This window comes from Passer montanus, unplaced genomic scaffold, assembly GCF_014805655.1.
Source record: "Passer montanus isolate IOZ18808 unplaced genomic scaffold, ASM1480565v1 scaffold32, whole genome shotgun sequence".
Taxonomy (NCBI): domain Eukaryota; kingdom Metazoa; phylum Chordata; class Aves; order Passeriformes; family Passeridae; genus Passer; species Passer montanus.
Window position 1 is genome coordinate 8,309,605 of NW_024367930.1, and position 22,599 is coordinate 8,332,203.

Sequence of the window (22,599 nt, forward strand, 5' to 3'; positions counted from 1 at the left end):
AGATTTTATACTTAATGTGCTGTTACTGATAGAAATGTGAAATGTTTATAACCTAAAGAACTCTAGCATAATGAGGAATATATTGCTTTATCCTTCAGATCATTTCCCAGCACACTGTCTCTGTCTATGTGTGGCAAGTCACTGCATGAATTTGAAAATTATTTATCTAGGAAGAGTTGATTATTTCAGCAAAACCAGGGACAAGCAGCTGCTGCCCTGCTTTTTTCTTGGATATTCTCTAGCTGCCACATTTCGTTTTGGAAAAGCAGTGCTCTATTTTAATTACAGTGTATATTAGGCCCCAAGTGTGGAAGCCTCTTCCTTTTCCTTCCTCTTTTCTGCTTCCTGGCTTGTTTTTTTAACATTCTAACTAAAACTTCTTGTAGCTTGGTTTTTGCCTTATTGGACTATCTGTGGTAGTTCATTTTGAAATGCAAATGCATGGTTTTATGGAAATATATCAGTGAATGTTACCATGTAACCCGGTTCTTATTTTCAGTGCACTCGTGTCATGTGGACTCCACCTCTTCGTGAAAGTTTCTCGTACCCATTCCTTGTGATGCAGATGTTGATTTTGACCTATATTCTCAGGTACCTCTCAGTTTATGCTGGGTCTTTACAATGCTTTAAAAAAAATGAATGTCACAGGACATTTATTTAAGTGTCTTTATTTAAATATTTATTTAAATGCCTCCATGTGCTGTAACAATGGTGTCATTAACAGAGAAACTTTCCTGTGGCTGTTACATTACAGACGCTGCACCAGTAGAACTGCAGTCATATTACTCACTTAATAAAAGGAAAAACTTTGCAACTTGAAGACATGATTAACATAAAAATCAGAATTACTGTGTTGGCAAATACGTGTCTAAAGTAAAAATCAGAATTTTTGGTTGATGTCCCTTCCTTCCCATGAGAAACAAGCTGATACTTCATCAATTGGTTTTGTCCCTCTTGGAGAGTGGTATGTTGGCTGCACGTAGAGTAAGCCTATGCTTTGCAACAAAGGATGCTATAGGCACCCATAAGCTAGTATGTTCTTGCAGTTTTCTATGACTAATTAACTAGTCTCATTAACTAGTTCAATGATTTAGAGCAGTCTAATTACATTAATGCAGGGATGCTCTTGAGTTCATTAGCCCTGCTTTTCCGTGATTATTTCTGGCTTGCAACATGATTATGTTACTCTCTTGCCTCTGTTGTAGAAAATAAGCATGACCATTCATACTTAAGGGCTTCTCCACCAACTCCATTGCATCAGATTTACAATGTATTTATGATTTAGTTGAACTTAGCACTTACAACCACCAATTTTCCTTTATTAGGTCATACTGATTTGTAGTTATTGATGTTTAAAGCAAAAGTATTTAATTCTTGTCACTAATTTGTGTTTTTTGTATGAGGAAAAGATATGTGCTCTCTAGAATTTAGTGAAATTTGAAACATGACATGTTTCAGAATTGAACTTGAATCAACACAGGATTAAATATTTTAAATAGCATTTATTTCCAGACATGGAGAATGGACTGGGGTTTCAGTTGCAGATGAGTTTCATGTACTTGTCATTGTCTCCTTCCCTGAAACATCACTCAGGATTGCTAGCAGAAAGTAAATATGGAAGAAATGTGAGAGAGAGGAGTTAAATCACTTTCAAATGCAGACCATTCTGAAACAGTTGTGGTTTCAGCTGAAATGGAAATGGTTGTGACCTGAGTGTAGAGTTGTCACAAGAAGGTGAAGCACTTGCAAATGACATGCTTTGGCCTGCTCTGCTGCATACTGCCAGGAGAAGACTTGTTTGGTAATCAGTGACTCATCAAACAGTTAAGGAACATTAAATATCAGAGATGTTGTCATGGAAACTCAAGGAAAAAAAGATATTAAATTTACTTGAGCAGTGTTATTTGTAGTTGATCAATATTGCTAGCTATCTTCCAAGATAACTGTGTTTTTATTGCATTTTCTATTGTACTTTTCAATTATATGCAAACACCCGTGTAATTGTACTTACTGATGCCTATTCTGTCTCTTTTTCCCAAGGATTCCGAGTATTAATACAGGAAGCTTGATTGCACTGTGTGTTTCTAATATCTTTTTCATGCTTCCCTGGCAGTTTGCTCAGTTTGTTCTTCTAACTCAGGTAAGCCCATATTTACCTCTAAATAGCCTCTTTGTCTAACCTGGACAAGCTGACTGCTTGTATAGACAGCCATTGAATTCACAACTATACTTTCCTTTTAGCCAGATTTCATTCTCGCTGTCAGGAAAGATTCTCACCATTTACCACATCAGTCTTGCTAGTGTTGAGTTTAAAAGTTGACTGTTTACACCACTTACCATTCTGTCTCCAGGACTAAAAATATTTACTTTTCCCACATAAACAGCCTCTAGCCTGAGATCAGTACATTAGAACAAGAAAAAAAAAACTTTGTCTTCTGAAGCACAAAAATTTAAAAAAGGCATTGATCAGGCTGTTAAAATTTTTAAATGTACCCGTGTTTGCATGGCATGTAATATCTGGCATGATTTTGCATGATTTTCTGTATAATTTTGATGAGTCTGTGAGTAGTGCTGTAGTCTGAGATTTTGGATAGTTGAGGTAACTGTAGTTAGCACTGAAATCTAGGGAATGCTGGTTGGAACTGTAGGATAATGTCACACAGCAACTTTCTTTGTGTTTGAGTTGGTTGAAATGTAGCCTGTTGACTGAAATCCATCTGTGTCTCCAGACCTTTTCACTTGTCTGCCTTACTTGAAGCAGATTGAGTTGGTAGCTTTAAACAATCAATATAAGCTGTGGTATGCAAGGTTTCTAAATGCATAAGAGGAAACCAATAAATTCTGTACAATATTGAGGAAAACTCATCACTATAACCTGTTCAAGAAGCTGAGTCTGAAATTTGCAAATTCAAGGTCACTTCATAATTTCATTAATTTCCCATATGACTTTTAAGAGGCTGTCTAATCCATAAGTCAACAAGCCTTATTTTCCTCAGCAGCAAATTGTGGATGTTTCCGTACTTAGCTGAAAACTTAAAATTAATGAGTAATTATTTTGTGGTTTTGACTGATATATTTTGGGTTTTTTTGTTTTGGTTCATTTGTTTGTTGGGTTTTTCCCATTTTTTGTTTGGTTTGGTTTATTTGGTCTGGGTTTTTGTTTGTTTGGCTTGGTTTTTTTTTTGTGTTTGGTTTTTTTTTTGTGTTTGGATTTTTTTTAAATTTTGTTTTAAATTTAAAGGTGAAAGGTAATGTGTTAGTGCTGTGTTTTGGTGACTTGGATTTTTATGAAATTGAATACTTATTTCTTAAATATTCAACTGTATTTGATAATTCTTTTTTAGAGCACCAGAACAGGATTTTTGTAAGAGATAATTATGAAACACCTGAGTACTTAACAAAAAGTAGCAATAAAAGTTAATGATTGTTTGAATAATCTTTCCTTTTGCATGAAGGAGTACACCAGTGCAAATTGTTTTAACTTCCCTTTCACTTTTGATTTTAGATAGCTTCATTATTTGCGGTGTGTATTATGGGTTATATTGACTCCAGCAAATTACAGAAGATACTATCTGCTCATATGGTAATGCTTTTTAAAATAAAACTTAAGTCTCCTCAAACAGGTCAAAGCATGAAAAGAGACCCTTTGTCTGAAGTACTTTCCTTAGTTGCACAAAGGTTGAAAACATGCAGTGATAAGGGAGGGAGGGGTCTGGATTGGAACTAAAATTGGGGTTTGAAAACTACTGTAGTCTTGACCATGCAAAGATCTTGTGGTTTAACTGTTTGGGGAGATACTTAGAAAGGAGGATGAGAAAAGAAACTGTTAAGTTGAAAACCAGGTTTTTTTCAAAACTGTGTGAAAAAGTCAAGAAAGAAGGGAAAGATAAGTAAAAGGTGTGTAAGTTTCTGCATAATACCTGTTTTCAATTTTTAAAGTTGAGATAATGATCAAATTTTGCTTTTTGAAGTGGGATTACAGTTTTAAATACAAAGGAAGATGTAGACAAGTTTTTTTTAAGAAATGTGATGGTGTTTAAAATTATTTTTTCTTGCTAAAATTGTGCGATGCTAACTCAGTGGGTGAAAAGAGAGTATTTCCCCAGAAAGGAAACTAAATTATATTTCATATGTTTTAAAACATGTTTTGAAATACTGTAAATGAAAAACTAAAGGCAATGTCAAGTTCTATGTGATTCATTTCTCATGGAAAGCAGGGACAAAATAAGCAGATTTGTTTGGTAGCTTTTTGACAGAAGCAGGATGACATGCTTAAGCTTTCTGGCTTATGTCAATAGCTATATCATAATTTAGGTGCTGAAATGCCTTAAATAGCCTATTTTCAGATAGATAAACAGTCATGTTATGTTACAGAGACAGCTTATTGAGTCTGGGTAAACTGCCAGTCTGTTTCCTGGTGTTTTCAATTTTTGCCTCCCTCCTACCCTCCTCCTTCTGTGGAAAATGAAAGTCTTAACTATGTGAAGAGGGGAGTAGAAAAGTCTGCAAATTACTGTGTTATTTTTCCTTATTCCTGTGTATAAAAGAAGATAGAGCTTGCTTATTGATTTTTGCCCTCTAAGTTGGAAAATGTAATTCAGATTGCTTTCTGTTAAAAAAGAGAGCACAGTAGATCAGGATGGTGGATAAAAGTTGTATTTCAGCCTTGAATTAGGTACATATGATCAAACAGAGTTCTCCTTCCTTGACTGTGATGATGATGGTGTTTTAAATAAATGTTTATCAGTTAGGAAGAAAGAAGACATCAAATATTGTATTAATTTTTATGTTTGTCCAGAATTCTAAAAGGTAACAAACAGGATGGAGAAAACTCATGGAGTAATTTAGAAAAAAATAAATATGTTAGCAATAGCTTCAGAAATTTATCTGTTGTATTACATTAATTTATCCTATCAGGATTTGTTCTTACATACTTTTAATAAAAAATTAAAACAATTATCTGCAGTTGGCTGCCTGCTGCCATTGGATCCTTACAATCAGTGTTTTCAGAACAAATTTGCAAGTGTACCAGGATTGCACTTTGTTGTAAAGTAGGTCTTCTTAAATTTAAAGACACATTAGGTAATCCTTACCTTTTGTATTTTAAATAGAATAATTTTTATTTTCTTCTTTCAGGTATCTCTTCTGGTGTGTTTTATTCTGATGTTTGGTAATTCAATGTTACTGACATCATATTATGCTGCATCTTTAGTAGTTATCTCGGTAAGTTGCTTAAGAAGAATCATATGCTGTGCTGAGACTGCAGTGCTGTACTGTTAGATATGTATTGATGTAAAACGTGCAGCTGCTGCACTACCAGACAGATGAGGAACCCTTCACATGAGAGACAGGATTAGACCATAAAGATATCTGGTGAAAGGGTAAATACTAATTCAAGAAATCATGAATTTATACCAAAACCTCTTTGTAAGAGAAACTCATTTAAGACTCAGTTCTTCTACGTTTATACTTCTGTTCTTTTTATAAAAATATAAAATTTACCATGTATGTAATTTTGACCAGAGTGACTGTAAAGCAAGAAGCATGAGCAAGGAGGAGATTCATTTAAATGCTTCTTATTGATAGTAATCCTCTAGAGCAGAATAAATGACTAAGCCATATATTACAGTGGTTTAAGACTGTTTGAAACTGCTGCATCATACCACTGTGTTAGCAAAATTACTCACTGAAGATTCATCATCTCACTATTCATTATCTTAATTTTTCTTTAAATAGGAAAAAACCCACAATCTCTTTCAGTTTTGTATAGTTCCTCATAAAGGATTTATGTACATAAGAAATAGGAAAGTGTTGTGAGCAGATCCTATTTAGCTTGCTGCAAATCATCTTCATTTCTGATTCTTTTTGTCTGCTTGTATTTTGTCAATCAGCCAGAGTGTGGCAATTTCTCACTTATGCTAGTAGTAGACTGCCTTGGCTGCATATTTGCTGTAGTACAGTTTGCTTGTTATGAATCTATTCCAGTTTCTTCTAGCAGCTTTTGTAATGATATATTAAGTACAGTTGAGTTGAGTTCTCAGCCTGTTGAGTTCCTTGCCCGTTTTCTGCTTTGATAGAAGTATTTGTTGGTTGTGTGTTATTTGGATGCTTATATTGGCCTCAGTCTCACACATGGACTTGATTTCTGGAAGCTTTTAATTACATTGCTCATCAAATTAGCCTAAAATGGGTCTTCCTTGTGTCATAAAATGAACATATTGTGAAACAGAAAGGAGTGACTCCTACAGCCCTCCATGTTCTGTTGCCTTACTTGAAAATGGTTTGTAGTGTGCTGCCAGTAATTTATTTCTTGCTTCAGTGTCTTGTTGTTCACAGAAGCAGACAGAGCTCAGTTTCCCATTGGTTTTGACTTAAAGAAGCTTAGAACTGAATAATGCAGAATCTCCTTGCTTGTTCAGGAGAAAAGTAGTCTTCCATAATTGCACTCAAACTGCAGTAAGAGTTTTTATGTTGGCAAGTTTTGCCAGTGCCGGGTGAAATCATACTATATTTTATATATATTCGTATCTCAGGTTGTATTAATAATGGTTGATTTTTTAATAACTAAATATATGATGTGCTAGGCTGTCCAAAAGGAAAACCCTCTCATTCAGGGTACTAGAATAGCTTCTTTTTACTATGTTACCTGAGAATGTGCATTAATTTATTTTTTTTTATTAGGGAATTCTTGAATGGAGTCCTAAAGTCTTGAAAAGGCGCAAAAGAGAAGTCTATGTATGGGTAAGGAATTTCGAATATTTTGAATTTCAGAGAAAAACTATTACTTTTTTTTTGGTTTTTTTTGTCAAATACAGAAACAACTTCTGGTTGCTTTTCTAATAATTGAAAATCAAGGATTATAGCTGCACTAATGTCTTTAATAAATTGTCAATGTTCCCAGCAATTAGTGTTAAATTTCTGAAGAAATAAGGAGAACATAAACACACATTTATATCAGCAAGCTGAAATAGCCTTTAAATGGCAACACATTTAATTTCACATTGACAACTTTTCATGTTTACAAAACCTGAGATCTGTGTGGAAATCCTTTTGAAGTAAAGGTCAGTTTAGAAAAGGCAAGTAAAAGGCTAAGAGTGCCTGCAGAAATGGAGATTAAGGTACTGCATTAGATATTCACTAAAATGTAGATATCTATATAATTTTTTAAGAATAGTTTTATGATAGCAGCAAACAGCTTAAGATTACATAGGGAAGCAAGTCAGAGTAAAACACTGTAGAGTGTGTGGGTGAGGTTTTGGAGGGTAGTAGAAGTTATGTCTAAACAGGGACAACGCTCCCAAAACTATTATGAATAAAATGTAACACTGTAGAAAACATGACAATTGACTTGCTGCTTAAGACATAATGTTAACATGTAAAAACACCTGAAATGGGAGCCTACCAAGACTATGCCTGACTTAAGACAGGCATTCTTATTAAATGAAGGGTGAGCTGTTAACAAAACTGGATGACATTCATACAGTTATTATAAAGGAATTAAAATTGGAAGGAATTAAAATATTTATAGGAAACTGCAGTGCATGTCTGCATGCCTGGTTGTAGTACCAGGGAAAATCAGAGTGTAGGCAAATTTCATGTCAGTGTTTTGAAATGGAGATCCAAGGCACTTCTGGAACAGCAAACTAATAAATCTGGGTTTTGTAAAAGAATAAAAGCTTGTATGATATACGAGGAAGAGGTGTTAAGTTGTATGTACGTGCAGCATAATGAGAGACATCCAATGCAGCCTTTGTCAAAGGAAGTCGTGCCTTGCAAAAGTGTTTGACTCCTCTGAAGGATGTAGATAAGGGTGTGTGGGTGAATGTAATGTACATAAATTTCAGGAACTTTTTGGAGAAGCTGTCTAACTGGAACTATAAAAGAAACTAAACTTCATGAGATAAGGTATGAACATTAGAAGGTCAGAAGCAAAGGGTGGGATTAAATGGTAAGTTTTCAAAAGACCACCACCACCCCAAAAATGTATATAAAATAATTGATCCTAAATAAGGTGCTACCATTCAGCAGACAAATCTCAGTATTCTTACCCAAAGTTCTCTGAACACACCAATTCATTACTGAGCACGTGCCAAAAAGGAGAGTACTTGATGGAAATCACAGAGAAGGACCTGTAGAGAAAGCAGCATTTATTTTTTTTTATTTTGTAAATTAATATGTAACATTGTTAATATTGCATGTAGTCCCAGTCAATGTGTCTTACCTAAAAAAAATCAAAAACTATAATACCTTCCCCCAAAATCTATTGACGTTGAGTATGAAGATAATTATTAATGTAAATTTACCAAATAGCTCAGATTTTAAAATATGTTAGAATTCTACATCTTGTAAAATAACGGTAAATCTGGCAAAGCCGTGAAGAAAAGTAGAATATAACTATAGTTTTTTTAGTGCCTCTTATGGCAGCAGAGATAAGCTTGTGAGGGATAAGAAAGTTACTGTGGAAGAAAAAAACCCAGAGGCATTCAGTAAAGGATTAGGATACCTCCTAGGTATTTGGGTTTCTTAGCAGCCATTAAATGAGATGATTGAATGCAGCCCATCGTCACAGAAAAACCCTGGTTACATTAGGGCAAAGATCAGGTTTTTGTTGAATTCTTTCTGAAAGCCTCTGCTGTGAGTCCCAAATACAAGATACTGAGACAGGTTGTCCTATTCAGTTGATCCAGTTTTATAAAGAGCTAGCTAAATTAAGCTACACTGCCAAGAATTTAACCTTCTTGGTACAGGAATAAACTGTATACATAACCAAAAGTAGTAGCTGGACATAACAAACAATTATATTTCCACCAACTTCTTACCTCAGATCATCTTGACATGGTGCTATAAATCAGCAAATTCTTCCAAAGATTTGAATTACCAGGCTAGCACAACCTGATAATATGGAGCAGCTCTTGTCCAGAAACAATCCCTACACACTGATAAGTGCAAAACAGGTGGAACAGACAGCGAGGCTGCCCCTGTTTCAAGATAACTTTTCTACCCCCTCTGCTGCACTGTTGTATGCAGTGGCACAGCTGTAGTGTAAATCAGTTGTGCAAAATTATTTCAGCTGTAACATAGGAGAGTTTATAAGTAGTAGCTAAATTTAAGAAGCGTTTTAAAAAGAGAAAATTTATAGAAGTTAAAGGCATCCATTTCATTCTAAATATATTTTTCAAGGTCATTGAAGGATGTGCCTGGTTATTTGGGACAGTCACCTTGAAATACCTGACTTCTCGTGTGTTTGGAATAGCTGATGATGTAAGTACTTTTATCAGAGTATCTGGTTGGTATCTTTCAAAAATTCTGTCATTCCTAATATTTGATTTTGACATCTTGTTGATACACTTCCCTGAATTTCCAGAATTTGTTTTACAGAAGTGGGAGAGAGATTGTATCTTTACTTTTTCTTTCATTATGTTTTATCACTTTGAAATGTTATTACCAAAATTTGCAAAAACACAAATATCTTTACTTTTGTCTTAGTGAATACTCTATGTGTTTGTTTTAAATGTGGATTTATAGAGCTTTGTTTGTCTTGTGTATCTTCTATCTACACCTTTATTTACTCAGTCTGTTAATTCCTTCCTCTCTGAAACTAATTTTCAGAATATATTTGAGGTGCTTGTTGTAGCAGGTACAGTCTTTGCTGTATTTCAGCCCCTTTATTCTATTGTTAAAAACCTGTCTCCAAATGTGTATCAAGGGGTAAAAAACAGGAGCACGGAGTATTGAAATATGACTATGCAAAACTATACTCTTTGTTGAATACAATTTTTTTTTCTGTTTTCTGCTTTTTATTTAACACCATACAATCTGTGTTAGACTCAAAGATGTTATTTAATACACGGGAAGTAGATTTTTGGTGCTCTTGTAACAATACTGTAAGTGATACAAACTTCTGTTCTAATTTAAATATTTCTCAATACAGTATAATTTCTCATATTTATACTACTTTGTTGTGGAAAACAGGACCATTTACTACAGTTTGGTATTTCTTTCCTGTATATCCTGCTAGGCTCATATAGGAAACATACTGAAATCTAAATTTATTGGCTACAAGGATTTTGATACATTAATGTATACCTGCGCTGCTGAATTTGACTTCATGGAAAAAGAGGTAATTTGGTCAAAATATGTGATTTTGGAAGAGGGAATTTCTTGCTTTGTCTTTATTTATAACTTAAAACATTTGAGAACCACAGCTCCTACAGCCGTCATTAGTTCAAATACATACTTGAAAAGAGAAATTAATGAACTAAAGCTAAATTAAATAGGGTTTATTGCATTTTAAGTGAACTTAAACCGAACCAATGTTTTGATTTTAGATCTAAGAAATATGCTTGCTTGAATGAAAGAAGTGCTTCCTCAGGAATAAATGAAAGGTTACAGTTCTGCAAACAAGATTTTATGGGGCTCTCGGTACCTGGCCTTGGAAAATGTAGTGAGAGCTGCAAGGGCCTTATGTAGTAGGTTTAGACTACAGAACATCATGAAGCTTCATAATGTGGCATTAATAGACTTCTTTAAATTTATCAGTGCCTACATATGCATTTAGAATGTTTATAGATTATTCAACCTATAGTACTCAAATTCAGATGAGATACAATCTATTTGTCATCTTTGGATGGCTTGCCAAAGAACTGGAAATAATTTACTGATGACCCTAGTATTATGTCTTTAGTGTGATTGCGGGGTGGAGTTTACATTTACATTTTACTCCAGAAAGATCTCCTTATATTAGTTTCTTTAAAATGGTGATTAAAATAATTACAGATGAAGGAGAGCAATTAACGAACTTGATTTCCGTTTTAGACTCCAGTGAGATACACAAAGACTCTGCTATTACCAGTTGTTCTGGTGGTTTTTGGGGTAATCATCAAAAGGGTAAGTGATTGATTTAGTGAGTCACCTTTACCTTGAACTTACATTTCAGTTTTTTTGGAAGGGATTGCTATGTATTTGTTTGTTTGTTTATTTATTTATTTATTTTGACATGGGAAGAAATTGATATGGAAGAAATTGGTGTGGTGGGTTAACCTTTCCTGACTGCCAGGTGCCTGCCAAGCCATGCTGCCATTCCTTACCCTCACTATGATGGGGAAAGAAGAGTAGAAAAATCTCATGGGTCAGGGATAAGTATGGGGGCCTCACTGATTCACTGTCATGAGCAAACCAGACTTGAAATAAGGAAGACAAAATTGCATTTTTTTGTGAATTAAAAATAAAATGCAAGAAGCAACCCAAAAACTAAAACCATCTTCTCATCTCCAGGCTCAATAGGTCCCTTCCATAGGCTGCAGTTGCTTTAAGAATGGGGTCAGCATAAGTCCTTTCCATGGGGTACAGTTCTTCAGAATCAGACTGCTCTAGCATGAGTCCCCCACAGGTTGCAGCTCCTGCCAGAAAACCTGCTCCTTTGTGGGCTCTTGTCCACAAGCTGCAGTTCCTGCCAGGAGCTGTTTCCTTTGTGGGCTCTCTGTGGGTTGCAGCATCTTTCAAGACATGCGCACCTGCTCTGGCATGGGGTCCTCACAGGTCTCGGGTGAATTTCTGTCTGCTCCACCATAATCCTTCATTGCCCTCCAGGGGAAAAAAAAACCCTAAACTTGCATCACTGTGGTGTTCTCCAAAAGCTGCAATCTCATGGTTCTCATGGAGCACCTCCTCCCACTCCTTCACTGACCTCGGTGACTTGAGTCTCGTTTCACTCCCAGTTTTCTTGCTGCTCTCTCTTAAACACGCTGCAGAGTTTCCTTTTTGTAAACATGTTATCTGTAGAGGCCCCACCAGTGTTGCTGATGAGTTCAGCTTTGGCCAGTGGTAGGTCTGGTTTTAAGCTGTCTGGAACTGCTCTCTCTGCCATGGGGGCAGCCCCTGATCTCTTCCCACAGAAGCCATCCCTGCAATGCTCTGGCTACTGAAACCTTGACATGTAAACCCAGTACAGTCAGAAAATCAGAGGTTTTCAAGAACATGTATTTAAAATTCTGTATTCTCATTACAAAGATTTTTGCGAAGGTCCAGTCCTGAGTAATTTAGAAGAAATTTCTGTTATTTAGGTGATGAATGCTATAACTGGAGTTTATAACTGTTTTTGTAAATTTGATTATGTATAATTTGTGTAAAAACAACTTACAGTTTGTGCAGGAACAGATGGGATAACTGCTAACTGCCTGGCTAATTAAACATCCGCTAAAAGAAGTTCTGGGTAAAACATTGCATGTCTTTTATCATTATCTCAAAAAGAGATTACTCAGGTGTAGTTTGATTTAGCAAATGTTGAAAATCTTCAAAATCCTTTTGAAAGTATGTTCATACTTTTTCTTGTCTCTTGTTTTCTTCAGGCAATTAAATATATTCTGTGGTCCTTATCTCACCCAGGCCGATATGAAAAGTAAGTATTGTCTTCTTTTTTAATGTAAAACTGAATTTTGTTCTGGAAGTTCATTTGATTTGCTATTTGCTGCAAAATTCGGAATTCTATGTTATGTAAGTCCTTTTTGAAAGGTTAGTTATGTGCAGTTCAGTAACTGAATGGATGTATTGCAAATGGTGTTTTTATATTATAACTAAAATGAAGGTTATCTGCTAAACATGTTTTAAACATTTTAACCCATTTATGCCTAGATTTTATATTTAATGATTTAGTTTTCTGCTCTGTTCCTAAAGCAGTATTTATGTGCTTTTTTTGCTTTTTTACTATAAATAGTGAATGCAAATTCTTTTTCCCCCATTAATTTCTTCCAGGTTATAAAAATACCAGAGTTTCATCTCATGGAAGTAATTTTAAAAAAACCTGCTAAAATCAATACTTGAGATTTCCAAATAGATACAGGGATTGAGGAAGATAGTTAAGATTTGCAATTTATTTCAAAACTTGTATGGGGGGGAAAAAATTCTGACATTTGATTCATGCTTACTGGATTCGTTGCATTGTCTAATGCCATTAGAGATTATTCGAATATAAAACCATTTCTTCTGTAGTACATAAATAATGATGGGTTTTGGGTTGTTATTTTTTTCAGAGAAGAACGTTTTAACCATGGTGAGGTAAGATTCTTTTTCTGCACAATTTTATTCCAATGGTTGATGCAAATACTCAGTATTGAAATGCAGGTTGCAATGGGCTGATGCAGATACAGGTGGTTTATTTGCATCTAAGTATTTGCATCATTATTTCCCTCACCTTAAATTGGGTCTGGTATGTCACCAGAATAACTCTGAAATGTTGAACAAAGGAATATACTGGCTAATAGGGGTGATTCTCCAAGAGAGGAATCTTGGGCTTTTACTGTAGCTGTTCCAAAAGACACTGAAGCTAGGCTGGACTTTGTTTCCCACATGGAAACTGGGAAGGAGATTAGTTCCTTTACTGGGGTATCACATGACGTGTAATATTCAAATTCTCTTTTGACATATGCCATAATGATTCTTGTAGCACACATGGTTCTTTTTAGTAAAATTGCAGAGCAACATAGTGTGTCCCCCTCTGTAGCCCTCGGCACAGGAAGAACGTGGACCTGTTAGAGCAGGTCCAGTAGAGGTCCACAAAAACAAAGGGATAGAACACCTCTCCTATGAAGACAGACTGAGAGAGTTGGGGTTGTTCAGGCTGGAGAAGAGAAGGCTGCAGGGAGACTTCAATGGGGCCTTTCATTGCTTAAAGGGGGCTTGTAAGAAAGACAAGGACAGCTTTTTAGCAGGACCTGTTCCATTAGGACAAGGAATAATGATTTTGTACTGGAATTGGGTAGATTTAGGCAAGCTGTAGGGAAGAAATTTTACTACAATGAGAGTGGTGAAACACTGGGATCAGGTGGCCCAGAGAGTTGGTAGATGTCTGTCATGGTTTAACCTCAAGTTGCCTTAGAGGAGGTTTAGATTGGGTATTAGGAAAAATACCTGAATGAGTTATCAAGCAGTGGGATAGGCTGCCCAGGGAGGGAGTCGCCATCTCTGAAGGCATTTAAAGACATGTAGATGTGGCACTGAGGGTCATGGTTTAGCAGTGGACTTGGCAGGGTTAGATTAATGAGTGGACTTGACCTTAGAGGCTTTTTCAAACCTAAATGATTCTATGATAATCAATCAGATAAAAGCACTGATTGCAAAAATGCCTCCGGTTTAGCACAGCACTTGGACAAGTAACATAGATTAATGTTAGGAGTAATGAGTGACATATCTGGTGCTTTTCAGAATACTAAAGCAGGCTGCCTCTCATTGTGTCATTATCAAGGATGATCTTATTTTCTTCTCTTACTTCATACTTGTGTAATTTGGGCACTAAAAAGCAAGGTCTCTTGACTTCTAAGAGGTCTCTTAACCTCTTGTATAATGAGGTTATACAAGAAGTTTTACATATTCTGTTGTTGTCTAAGTTAAGCCTGATAGTGGCTGAGGATTTTTTAAATAGCTAGCTGTTTCTCTAGCTCCTTTTTCTTTTATTGATAATGTTTCTCCTTCCTGTTATTCCATTTATTAGCATACTACATGCACTTTAGATAAAAGATAACGAAGTCATTATCACCATTTGAAATATGGATATCTTTACTTTGACTTGGACTCTTTCAGACAAGCTCATCATTTAAGCTATACTGAAAATGAAATTGTGTGTTTAAGACAGAAATGAAAAGTATGCCAATTTGCTTCTGCATCTTGTGGTTTCTTTTTTTCTTTTCAGCTGGTATTCCATGCATTGCAGCTGTTGGCATACAGTGTCCTAGCGATTTTAATCATGAGACTAAAGCTGTTTTTAACACCACATCTGTGTATTATGGCTTCCTTGGTGTGTTCAAAACAGGTAAGGTCTCTTTTATCCTGTAGCTGTCTCAGTACTTAGATTATTACACAGATATTTGTCCTGAAGCATATTTCTTTGTGTGTAATTGCTGAATCTGGGAGTACCAGATAAAAATAAACTAAATTATATTGCCTGTCAAAAATGGTTCCATTCTCCCCACTTCCCAAATAAAGCAAAAGGCTTGCTTTATGCAACTTGTCCAACTGCATTATTATACAAGTTAACATGCTGTGTATCAAGCTTGAGCACAGGGGGACATATCTTAGATTTTACTGTGTTTGCACACCTCTATGCCACTGCTAGTTTTTATTGACTATTAATTTTATCCAGTGTTTGTCTTTGTTTACACTGTGTTTTCACAGCTCTTCAGAGCTTATTGCCTTGCATATTTCTTGCCTATTAATTCTTTCTAGAAGTCTCGTTTGAAGTCTTGCATGTTGAAAACATTTCAGTCATAAAAATCAAAACTCATATGCCTAACTCAGACTTAATCGTCCTACTTTGAATAATCTGTAACATCAAATGTTACTAGATTTCCTCCAGATAGAAAAGGTCTTAGAATAGGCTTTCCATGTTTCATTATCTGTGTTTCTGAGAAGTGAACATGATTAAATCTATATTTAAATAGCTATTTTGGAAGCTTTGAACATGCAGAAGTAGGGTAAGTGGTCCTTTGTCTGGGAAGCAGGCAGGAAAGGTGGATTGAAAAATGTCTGAACAATTGGGCCCAGAGATCAGTGGTGCCAAGTCTACTTGAAGGCCAGTAACTTGAGGGGCCAGTGCTGGTCCAAGGCTGCTCAGTGTCTTTGTTAATGGACTGATGGTGTGGCAGAGTGTACCCTCAGCATGTTTGCTGATGGTACAGAGCTGGGAGGAATGGCAGGGTCTGTCACATGGTGCCCAGTGGCAGGACCAGAGGCGATGGGCACACACTGAAACACAGGCAGTTCCCTCTGAACATGGGGAAACTTTTCTTCTGGGAGGGTGAAAAGCATTGGCACAGATTGCCCAGGGGCGTGGTGGCGTGTCCATCCTTGGAGGTACTCAGAAGCTGTCTGGACATGGACGATGGGCACTTTGCTCTGGGGACCATGCTCAAAGCAGCAGGGCTGGATCCTCAGAGGTTCCTGTCACCCTGCACTGCACTGTGGTTTTGTAGAAAGTGTCTAAAGGAGAATTTAGGGTGCTATGGTGAAGGCAGTTCCTGTCTCTGGAACAGCTGATACCCCTGTATTGTCAAACAACTGGAAGATGAGTGAATGAGACAGATTTATGCAGAGAGGAGAACGCTATCTCATGTTAGGCCAGTGAACAAATAATTGCTTCCCAGAAAACTGAACTGCTTCCTAAATGATCTTTAGAGAAGGTAGTTCTTCATAACACTGGACAGATTGCACAGGATCAGTTTGCTTAAATGTGCTCATCCCTTTCTTGATGCCTGATGTACTTGGCATAGGTGAAAGTGCCAAGTGTTTTTGCCAATATCAAATTAATCTCTACAGTTAAAATATAAAATGCTAAGAAATTATCAAAACCTCTTTCTTTAGCCACCTTGTAATTGAGTGTCGGGACTTAGGAATTTCCTCTGCATGCTTGCTATTCTGGAACATTCACAGGTGTTCAGTTTTGCAGCTCTTAGTTGTTCTTGAAATTCTGGCATCCTCTTAGGTGATCTGGTTGTTAAAGCAATAGCAGTTGCCCTGATTGTTTTTCTAAGTGAACTTTCATGAGGTGTTTCTGAGTAATTTGAAATGAAGCTGCTTTTCAGAAGTCAGAAAAGCAAAATGAAAAAAATGTTCTTTTAACATGCAATTTCTAGATAACAATTATGATTTAAATTAATGCTGTCCAAAATTGATTTGTTCTTAGTTCTTCTTTTTAACTGTGTATTTCTTGATGGGCTTTTCTGCCATGTTGGTTGTGGTGGTGGTGGTAGTAGTAGAGTTTTGTAGTGAAGTTCAGAACTAAGTATGTTTATATACTTTGTGCCACAGTGAAATCTGTGCTGATTTTTTTTAGCTGCATGGTGACTTTTTGAAAAAAACACCTGAGTAATAGCATTTCAGTAATTTTTCCTGTATTGTTGTGGGTATTTAGTACTGCAGCTGAGGTCATCAGGCCAGTTAGTGAATGCTGGTGCTTTTCATGATTGTTGCCTGTTGGATCTTAGAGGGTACCATAACATGTCATAAATGTGTAAATATTGGAAGGGAAGACAGTATTTTATCAATATTTTTTTATCTGCTGCTTCCAGCTGCATTTTGGGCCTTTGCCTGTTCTGCTGTTTGCTGTTGTAGAGTGACAGTGATCTTTCCAGGGAGCTGCAGTTGCAGATGATAGCCTGTGCTGGGAGATGCCCTGTTGGATCAGGTGATTCTGGTCCAGTGACTTTTCCTTCCTTCGTTGCAGCATCATGGAGGCATAGTTGGTTTGAAAGAAACAGGTCGTGATTGCTAGGGAAGGGCTTCAGATTGCTGCAGGTCAGACATTTATTTTGTGCAGAAAGGGATAAACGACCAGCAGTGCTACATAATACACCCTGGGAATATCCTGGACCTGGCTTGAGCCTGAGGAGAAGTGTTCAAGTGAATCCAACTTTAGGTGAACAGCATTAAGGAAAATAAAATCCATTTCCTTGTCCTATTATTAGTGAAGGTTATTTTGCCTGTCCAGCTGTTCCCCAGGTTGATGTTGATTGATACCTGTAGAAGACAAGCTGGATTTTTTTCTGATCTGAAAAGGTGTGTCCTTGCTTTAGTAGAGGGAGGCTGATAATCTTCCAAGCAATACAGGGCTGGCTTCAGCATGGTAGAGAAACACTGCCCCATAAGGCTGTTGAGCCTCCTTTGAGCAGATCACTTCTAAGACTTAAGCAAACAATAAGAAAACCTTTTTTTGTTGTTCTTGTTTTGGTTGGTTTGCTTGTTTTTGTAGGGCCAGGAAAATATCAAGTGTTTTTAATGAGCTTTTTCTATCCTACTGGCAGCTGAGGAGAAGTAGTTTTTTGAGGCTGAAAAATCTGATTGTATGTGCAATACTGATCCAGAGTTTCTTGGATGGAGGAAGATGGGACTTGTGACAAAATGATTCATTAACACTCAGTACACTTTATCACAGGATAAAGTTTTACATATTTGAGTGAACATAAGTTAATAAGTGACAATTTGGTTTTACAGATGCAAGAAAAAATTAAGCGAATTTAAGATAGGCAGTTATTGCAATTGAGGTCAACACTATCCTTTCATCTAGCAGACCATGAGAGCTTAGCTGCAGTAGTATGTTAGTATATCTAATTTGTTTTGAGGCCAAAAATTACTGTTTGCACATGGAAAAGAAATTTTGTATGTTGTGTTGTTTCAGCCCATTGCATGAATTCTTGCACTTTGCATTTTTCCATTACCAGGAGCTTGTGGCAGCTGATGGGCAATAAAAATGATAATGTCCTTTTTCTAATAAAGAGTATTTTCATTGTCTGGAATGCTTTCTGGTGAAAAGAAGTGATCTAATGTTGATTTTCATTGCAAGTAATTCACTTCATAACACATTTTCAAGAAAGGATTTTTAATGAAATAAAAGTATAAAGTAGCTGCATCTTTGCAAAGCAAGTAACTCCCTTGTTCTGTACAGCTGCATTTTAAGTATGAGAAACCTGTGACTAGAACCTTTACTTCTCTTAGGCTGAAAAAAGAGGAGTAATTAAATTAGGGATTGGTTCAGTTTTGTCATTTAACTTACTGTTTGTGCTTCAAGTTAGGCCCAGATCTGCTGTTGTTACTGTTCAGACTTTTGACCATTTACATCCACACATTTCCTCTTTCTGTTAAGGGAAATGATGCTATCCTGAGTGGAAATTTTGAAAACAAAATAAAATAGCTGGAGAAATACTTAAAGTATTCATTTGGGGAAAATAACAAAAAAACTAAAAACAACCCAAAACCTTGAATTGATAAAAAAAAAAACCAAAACACCTAAGGAACAGCATCCAATGAAAGTAATGCTTCCTTTGCATTTCATATATATTCAATCATTCTAGGCTCCTTGTGTAAACAAAATAGTGTTAAATTCAGAGACTTTGAACATCAGTGAGGCTTTATAAAAGTGTGACAGCAATGTAATTTTCTTTGATTTTAAACGTTGTGGAACTGTCAAAGTTCTAACATGTCAATGAAGTGACATTTTTGCAGCTGTTGGTGAAAAGGAGGTTTACTCATATAGAACAGCCTACAAATGAATTAATTTCCCTTCATCCTTCCAGATCCACACAGTGGTCAGGCCTGTTTGGGATATTTACTTTCCCTGGATAGTATTGCTGTTTTTCTCAGAGTGTTTAATGAGTCTTTAGGGATGAGAGTAAAGTATACTGTATTTTTGGAGAGGTGGCTGGAGAATTTTAATAATCTGAGGTAGTTTTTGGTTGGTTTATAAAAAAGGTAACACACACTACTTAATTGGTGTAGTCAGCCTTGTGGGAGCTTCTACTGAGAGACTTTCTTTTATTGTTTCATGCTTTAATTTAAAAAAACCCAGGTAACAGTACTATGAATGAAATGCATTTATTTAGTGTGGGTTTGATATTTTTGATGTGTGGAGCCTTCTAATTGGGAAAAAAGACGATGTTGTTTATGCTTTCTAACTTAATGATTCAAATATGGATGTGGTGAAGTGTTACTGTTCAAATCAAGCTTCAACACAGCAAGTTTAGTACTACTTTTTTAACTATCTGTTTTCACATATTGTGAAAATTGTCATTAGGAAACAATGCAAGCCCCAGTTGAAGCAAGGAAAGAGTGGGGTATAAAGCAGCATTAAGCTTACTATCCTCCAAGTCTGTCTTTCTTACATGTTTTAAAAGTTTGCAGTACAATCTCTAATCTGTATACTACAGATAAAAACTCTAGGTGGAAACAGGAGATAAAATACTGTAAAAGTCCAGTTAGCTTTATTGAAGCATCTTTACTTGCAGATTTTGATATTGGAGACTTGACATTTGATATTTGAGCTTTAAAAGTTTACATTAATGTGAATTTTTTTAATTCTTTTTTTTAAAATTTATTTAGAATTGCAAATGTGATGTGCAATATTTGTAAAACATGAGTAATTCTTAGGAATTCCATTCTGAAATACAGTATGTATTATATGTAGTATTATGTTCTGAACTATATTGTAATACTATGAATTATAATCTGAAGTTTAGTGGAGAAGAAATAGCAGAGATGTTTCATAGTGCAATATATGTTAGATTCCTCATAGAGAAATAAAAATTAATTGTTCTGCATACAACATTACAGAATTGTTGTCTAGGAATTAATTGATTCTTGCATTTCAGTTGTTTGGATGGCTCTTCTATAAAGTCCAGCCCAAAACATTGGTCTTTGCTATTTTAGCATTGATGACAATAGAGGGATCTGCAAACCTTCGAACTCAGTGGAACATCATGGGAGAATTTAGCAATTTGCCACAGGAAGAACTTCTAGAGTGGATACAAGTCAATACTAGACAAGGTGAACTATTTAATAATATAAAGGTGAACTATTTAATAATATAGGATGTCCCTATTTATTGTGAGGTCGAACTGTGGAACCTGTCACAAATGACTGCAGAGGTGTTGCTACTATCTGTAGCTCTGGCATGTCTGCTTCTCCACATAAAAGCTATGTCTAGTAAAAAAAGGCTCCAAAAGCTGTCTTTGTAAGACTCCTGGCTACTGGTCTGGAGCTTCTAACCACTGGTGGAGTATTTTAACAAAAGCATCTTTACCAAGTCGAATTAAAATAGGTTTTTACATAAATTATGCTCGTCCTGTATATGGGTACATGATCAGCGTTTTGCTAGAAGAGAATTTAAAATGTCTATATATGTTGTGGTTGCACCCCTTCTTTTCCTAAAATCTGTCAGAAAACTGGTTGGAAGCAAGGTACTTGCCTTTCTAAAGGGAATATATGTTAAAGCCATAGTGGACTGAGATTTTACAGCCCATGTAACACTGATGAAAGAGTTGTTATAATAAGTATGTTATTCTACCCATTCAAGAAAAATAAGATGTATTAAGTAAATCTCCATTCTTAAATGCTTAGTTATCTAATTGCTTATATTGAGTTCAAGGTTACAAAAAACCCAAACTAAAACACTGATTTTGTGCATTTCCTGTTGATGTCACATACAGCCTTTTAAAAAGGAGTACCCTACCCTTTTCATGGTTTTTCTGTAGGATTAGTGTTCTGATATTTGAATTGCTTCTCTAATTGTTTGATTCGTCATTTCAAAATGAGGAATGATTGTTTCCTCATTTCAAAAATGCCTTTGATTGTGTATTTCAGATGCAGTTTTTGCAGGAGCAATGCCTACAATGGCAAGTGTTAAATTGTCTACACTTCGTCCTATTGTAAATCATCCTCACTATGAAGATGCAGGATTGAGGTAAATGTTGCAGTTGAGGTTTTATTTGTGTCTGCTATTGATTCTCATAATGTCTGTAATACACAGTAGGAATGGCATTGTGTTATATTGTAAAATGTGTTAAAATCTGATAGAACTGGATTTGTTATTTCAGTTAGATTGAAAACGCCTGCTTTATTTCTTGAGGATTTGTGTTCATCAAAAAGGATACACTCTAGGGACAGATATGGCTTCAAACTTACATACAAGATAATCAGAATTAAGGAATTTTATTTTATCAGTACAATTCTATCCTTTCTTCATTCTAGTTACTCCTGCCATTGTAGACAGATATATTTTTTTTCCAAGATAGCCAGTACATTTATTTCTGTTAGCTTTCTGTGATGGGCTGTCATTTTTTGTTATCATTGCTTAATTATTGAAGCTGAAATTTTGTGGTGGAGTTACTAAGATTTGTACTCTTGTTATTTTCAAAATCAGGATATTTGCCTAAATTGAAATTGATTTATCTGAAAAGGTCATGAATGTCTTCTACTAAATTTAATAGTGTAGCATCATTTTTTTGTTAATTTGGTGAGACTGCTTGAAAGAAATCCAACGAACAAGAAGGCAGCAAGATAGAGGGGGATAAAAGAGAAAGGACAGGGATTTCTTTTACATGCCTTATGTCCTTAGTTCTCTGCCTGGCATTAACTGGCTTTAACTTTTGGTCAGCCTCAAATTGGTCAAACCGTGGGACTTGGATGATCACTGTAGGTCCCTGTCAACTGAAATATTCTGTCCTAGTTACAAAATCATGGGACAGGGCATGTTTGGGAAAAATAAGGTGTACAGGCAATACCTGTATTGAGTGTCAGAAGATGGATGGGCTTTAAGAACATCGTGCTTTGCACATTGAGAGGAAGATGTTCCTGGATATGATATGGACTGGCCTGGTTTGGAGGGACCTTAAAGGTCATCTACTTCCAAAACAGGATCATGGTGTCAGAGGGCTGATTTTGCTTGATGGATGTAGGCAGGCTCCAGGTCTTGTGCTCTGCATTTCAAAATGTCCCAGCAAGTGACACACAGTGATGGGGATCTTTTGTGGAGAGACTTGGCACAGCGTTGATTCCTCCTGATCACCCCAATCCAAGCAAGGTCATTTCTAGCCTTGAGTATTACACGGTGGATGCATTGCTTTGACACCTTTACACTTCCAGATCACAGTACCCATGGATCTTGTTACACAGTTGTTTCCTGGTACAGAAAAAACAAAGGGCTGTATAACTTGTTCTTGGAGTCATTATATTTCTGAAGACATGATCAAATGGCATTATTAATGTAAACTTTGCTTTAGCATAGTTACCTTGTGAAATAAAAAAGCCTTCCTCTCCAGTCTAAGGTTAAAGCTTACATTT

The 22,599-nt window shown here is 36.0% G+C and overlaps 1 protein-coding gene across 2 annotated transcripts in view; it reads left to right on the plus strand.

The window, feature by feature from the left end:
* Window positions 1-22,599, plus strand: part of DPY19L1 (dpy-19 like C-mannosyltransferase 1) — a 45,504-nt gene that overhangs the window by 20,109 nt on the left and 2,796 nt on the right. For both annotated transcript variants that reach the window (XM_039715145.1, XM_039715146.1), the window contains exons 9-21: window positions 500-591; window positions 2,041-2,140; window positions 3,506-3,583; window positions 5,137-5,223; window positions 6,682-6,741; window positions 9,181-9,261; window positions 10,019-10,120; window positions 10,816-10,887; window positions 12,348-12,397; window positions 13,029-13,053; window positions 14,684-14,803; window positions 20,130-20,304; window positions 21,121-21,220. In XM_039715145.1, coding sequence (XP_039571079.1) covers window positions 500-591; window positions 2,041-2,140; window positions 3,506-3,583; window positions 5,137-5,223; window positions 6,682-6,741; window positions 9,181-9,261; window positions 10,019-10,120; window positions 10,816-10,887; window positions 12,348-12,397; window positions 13,029-13,053; window positions 14,684-14,803; window positions 20,130-20,304; window positions 21,121-21,220 — 1,142 coding nt within the window. The remainder of the gene's footprint in view (window positions 1-499; window positions 592-2,040; window positions 2,141-3,505; window positions 3,584-5,136; window positions 5,224-6,681; window positions 6,742-9,180; window positions 9,262-10,018; window positions 10,121-10,815; window positions 10,888-12,347; window positions 12,398-13,028; window positions 13,054-14,683; window positions 14,804-20,129; window positions 20,305-21,120; window positions 21,221-22,599) is intronic.